The sequence below is a fragment of the Haplochromis burtoni genome, unplaced genomic scaffold, assembly GCF_018398535.1.
Source record: "Haplochromis burtoni strain Fernald_Lab_line unplaced genomic scaffold, NCSU_Asbu1 Contig_441, whole genome shotgun sequence".
NCBI lineage: Eukaryota > Metazoa > Chordata > Actinopteri > Cichliformes > Cichlidae > Haplochromis > Haplochromis burtoni.
This window is the reverse complement of record NW_024582802.1, coordinates 281,041-285,491: the sequence shown is the minus strand read 5'-3', so window position 1 is coordinate 285,491 and position 4,451 is coordinate 281,041. Positions and strand designations below refer to the sequence as shown.

The 4,451-nt window shown below is 40.2% G+C and overlaps 1 protein-coding gene across 3 annotated transcripts in view; it reads right to left on the bottom strand.

The window, feature by feature from the left end:
* Nucleotides 1-4,451, bottom strand: part of cln3 (CLN3 lysosomal/endosomal transmembrane protein, battenin) — a 24,024-nt gene that overhangs the window by 6,994 nt on the left and 12,579 nt on the right. For all 3 annotated transcript variants that reach the window (XM_042213409.1, XM_042213407.1, XM_042213408.1), the window contains exons 7-9: nucleotides 4,147-4,219; nucleotides 2,575-2,718; nucleotides 1,128-1,267 (exon numbers count right to left, since the gene is read on the bottom strand). In XM_042213409.1, coding sequence (XP_042069343.1) covers nucleotides 1,128-1,267; nucleotides 2,575-2,718; nucleotides 4,147-4,219 — 357 coding nt within the window. The remainder of the gene's footprint in view (nucleotides 1-1,127; nucleotides 1,268-2,574; nucleotides 2,719-4,146; nucleotides 4,220-4,451) is intronic.

Genomic DNA, 4,451 nt, shown 5'->3' with positions numbered 1-4,451 from the left:
ACTTCCGGCCTTAGCGGTCTTTGAGTACGCGGCCCTTGTGGACCGTTAAGGCTGCAGACCCTGAATTGGGATACAGCCTTTGTGTAGGTCATATGCTGATTGGTTAAAAAGGAAACAGCATGTTCACCTTGAAGACAGAGGCATTAAGAAAAATCAAAGACCAAAAAGTACACGAGAAAAACATGAACAATACTGCAGCAGACAGTTTTGAGGAAGTTTCACTTCCCCACTTCACCAGAGTCTCTTATGACTCTTCTGTGAAACAGAGGCTGAGCTAAAGAACCAACTGAAGGCCAAACATAATCCACCGTAGCCCACATTATTGGCTCTTTCAAGACACTGCACTTAGTGACAATAGGCAGTCACAACACATACCTGCCGAACTCATAGCTCCTATGGACTACCAGCACACATCCATCCATTCAAAAAAGGAAGAGAACTTTTAAGAAGTCTGTTGTTTATACTTTAAACAATAAAAATACAAAATTAGCCCCGTTTTGCAATTTTAAAATTTGGGCTATAAACCTGCTGACTGACAGATTAATAACATTACTTCTACCTTCTTAGCTGAGGTAAATATAAACTACTGTTGTGCTTTAAATACCTTTTCACTGTTTTCCATCTGAGCGACTCACATCTTCCCCTAAGTCATGACCTCCTTTTATCAATTTCAATAAAGATGTAGAATAGTGCGTTTCCTCTCACCATGTCAAACAGAAACTGACACGTGTTGATGACCATCTGATTAGATAACAGCAAAGCAACGCTCTGGGATCTTTCAGGCGTGTCTATTGGGCAACAGTGTAAAGTCATCATTGTAAGAAAACGTGAGTCTCTGTGGACAAACTTCAAATGTAAATGATTTTATATCTTCATCATATTTGTTGCATCTGCCTTTTTGTGCAAATTATTGCTTAAAATGTTAAAATTCATGTATTCTTGCGGAAAAACAAAACTGGTGTCATGGAGGACTCAAACACTTACAGGAACTCATGTGTTCGTGTTCAGTTAGTAGATATATCAAACAATGAAACTGAGTTTGTCTTTACAGGATTTGGTCGCTGAACTTTATTTAAATTTCAGTTTATTGCTGATTTCATGCTACACCCTTCTAATGTGACATTTACCTGTGGTGGAGCTCTCGGGCTCCTCCTCGTCTGAACTGTCCAGAAGTTGCTGTCTGTCCTCAGAGACCAAAGCTGCATACTCAGTCTCCTTGGTCCTCCACTGAGGTAATGAAGGTGGAAAAACCAGCAGGAAGAAATAGCTGGTAAAATTGTTGGGATGAAGAAGACGACAAATCATTTTGTAAGTTTCAGCTTCATTTATACGCAGTTTACAGGGAAAAAGTCTCAACAGGAAATACAAACTACATCCTGTCAATGTCTTATTTGACTGAAGTGAACTGGAGTCAACTGAACTCAATTAAAGTGACTATTTGGCCACCACTTCACCTCCACAGATGAAAGCATTGGGCTACCTACACCTTAGACCTACAGAAGCTTAATTCAAAATTGGACCCTTGTTAAGTCTCTGTTACGACCTGGCTCAAAAGCCGCAACATAAAAAAGGAGATGAATACCAGATTGTGGGTGAGAAGAGGTTTTAATCCTAAAATGCATAGCAGGTCGGCTAAAAAGCCTGCTTCAGATATGCCTTTATCAGCACCTGACTAGGTGAACACACTGAGGAGATTAGGGGCTGCAGAGGGACATAACACCTCCTCCCTCAAAAGGGTTCCTCTAGGACCCCTACATTTATTAAAAGCCCCCCTGAAGCCTTCAGGTCCTTGAACCACAAACCTGAAATAAAAGTAAAAGCTAACAGAAGCACAGTGTTCACATTATAGTTGGCATCTTTAAGCATGGATGCCCCTGCATGAGGATTTGAAGTTGCCACACTGAACACACAAGAAGTAACATGTGACCAACACAAAGGAGCACGACAGTCACAAACTGAAAATGATTACTTGACCTGCTACAACACAAAACCAAAAGTAGCAACAAATACCCACAATCAAGTGATCTGTTGTTTCCACCACACAAATGGTCACATTCAAATGGCCTTATACCACAAGTTACTTTAATCCACAAGGTTCAGTAAAGCAAGCATACTAGTGACCAACCACAAAATGGAGAGCTATGGCCACACAATGATCACATCAAGGGTGGCTCAGCACCCCTCAGTGTTATTGCCATCACCTGGCCAACAACACTCACAAGTGATCCAGTAGCCATATTTCCCACAGCACTAAAGGTCACAGCACAAAACACTCACCTCATGAGGACGTCATTAGCATCCATCAACACTGACATATTAGATGCACACACGGTGTACATGCTATGACAACTTAAAAACAGCCTACCTGCCTAAGCCACAAGGCCATAGTTAAAGAATGTCTTAATCCCCTGCCAAGTTCGGTGCCACTGATTCACTTTAAGCAACTCCCATCCAAAAATGCTAAAAACAAAATAAGATAATATGTCCACAAATAACAAAGCACAAACTAACTATCTGAGTGAGCGATGAGTCACAACACAAAAATACAGAGAACCCTTGTCCCTACACACTTACCTTACCACCATAGTGAGTGGGACGACCAGCATGATAAGCAGTGTAACCCGTGGTGAAAGGCCAGCTTGGATGAGGACTGAGTAAAGGAGGGCTCCAATAAGACCAGCAGCACCAGTGCCTGAGCCCCAGCCTTCCAGTACACTCCTGGAGCAGACAGAAAACCACCGTTAATGTTCCAGAGTAAAAGTAAAAACACGGTTGGAAGACCATTCACAGCTTCTTAAACTCATTTGTGACTGGGACTTTATCTGCTGTGAGTCTAAGCTGTAAGCAGGATTACTGTTAGAAGGAAACTTGGAGTTACTGTGAAAAAGCTCTGTCATCGTGGAAACTGACATTTAAAGTCAAGCACCCAAACTACGTAACTCAGTGGAAAATGTCTGATATCAAGAATATCAGATTGATAACTCCTTCATAACTTTTCTTTTTGCAAACCTGTAGCAGTCCATCTGTTCTCTGCTAGGCATCAGCACAGCTGGTCACTGATGCCAGCTGATTTATGCTGCTGATGTCTTTTGAAGAAGGAATTATCTTACAGAGGCAATCAGTGGGCCCCAGGGCAGCTGTGGCTACAATGCAGCTTGCCATCACCAGTGTGTGAATGTGTGTGTGAATGGGCAGATGACTGAATGTAGTGTGAAGCGCTTTGGGGTCCATCAGGACTAAGTAAAGCGCTACGCAAATACAGGCCATTTACCATTTTTACCAAGATCATATAACTCTGTGGTGCAGACTGTCCAAGAAGTCTGGGAATTCTGGTGGTGTTTTTTATTAGTGTGTAACTTATTAATGAGCAGGTGTGTCTGTGTGCACAGCTCATGGAGACAGCACTCCAACCTCTGCTTGAGTCTGGCTCCATAAAACACTATGACGCTCCAGAAACAAATGGGTGGCATCAGGGAGAAAATGATGAATGGAAATTTGTGTAAAATGTATGAAAAATAAACTCACTTTGCTTTTCTTGTTATCATCTGTATTTTATTTCAGTTTTTAGTTATTTTAGTTAGAACTGTCAACAATCCCAACCCCTCTAAACTTTTGTTTTTATAAAACAACCAAAGCTCCTTACTCTCAACTTACATTTAAACTACTGTAAAATCACTTTCTGCAAACCTCCATTAATACTGCACACTTGGTATTGTTCATTTAATTCTGACACATAGAATTAGTTTTGTTTTATTTGTTTTTTTCAATCAGTTAATTCACTTGGACTTTGTTATATCAACTTAATGAATTATTATTTTATTTATAATTTTTATCTTTTCACAATTTTTACTAAGCAAGTGTAACAAAAAGTAATTTCCATTGAATGATTCTGGTTTCAAGCTATTCTTACTTCAGTCCTGGCAGAAATGGGATTCCACACAGCAAATAAAATACAAATAAAATTTTGTCTTTATGCAGGAATTCGAAGAATTCGACTGTGTAAACTCTGCCTTGTTCACAAACTTTACCCTACACTTTGGGCATCGACCCAAGTTCTGTCATCTGGACAAGCTCTGTTTGAATCTTTAATAAGAGAGCAGCAACTGAATTCAAAATTGGCAAAAAGAATGAGTGAAGAGTGTTTACCTGCTGAAATATACTGTTAGAGAGAGGAAGGACAACTCTCCCAGTCCTGAGCTGATACTGGCAAAGATCACTCCTGCAAACACAGCCACAGAGAACGTGATCAGAGAGAGCAAAGTGGAAGAATTTATTCTTTTGTTTGAAGAACAAACTTCAATAAAAAGAGCTCATTTACAGGACCTTTGTGGGCAGTCACAATGGTTGCATTTTAGTTACTGGTGAACTGAATCGAATTTAGTTGCTCTTTACTGACTTATTTTATTCACATAGAGGTCTGCTTGATTCTAACAGTAATGTCTGAAATAGTG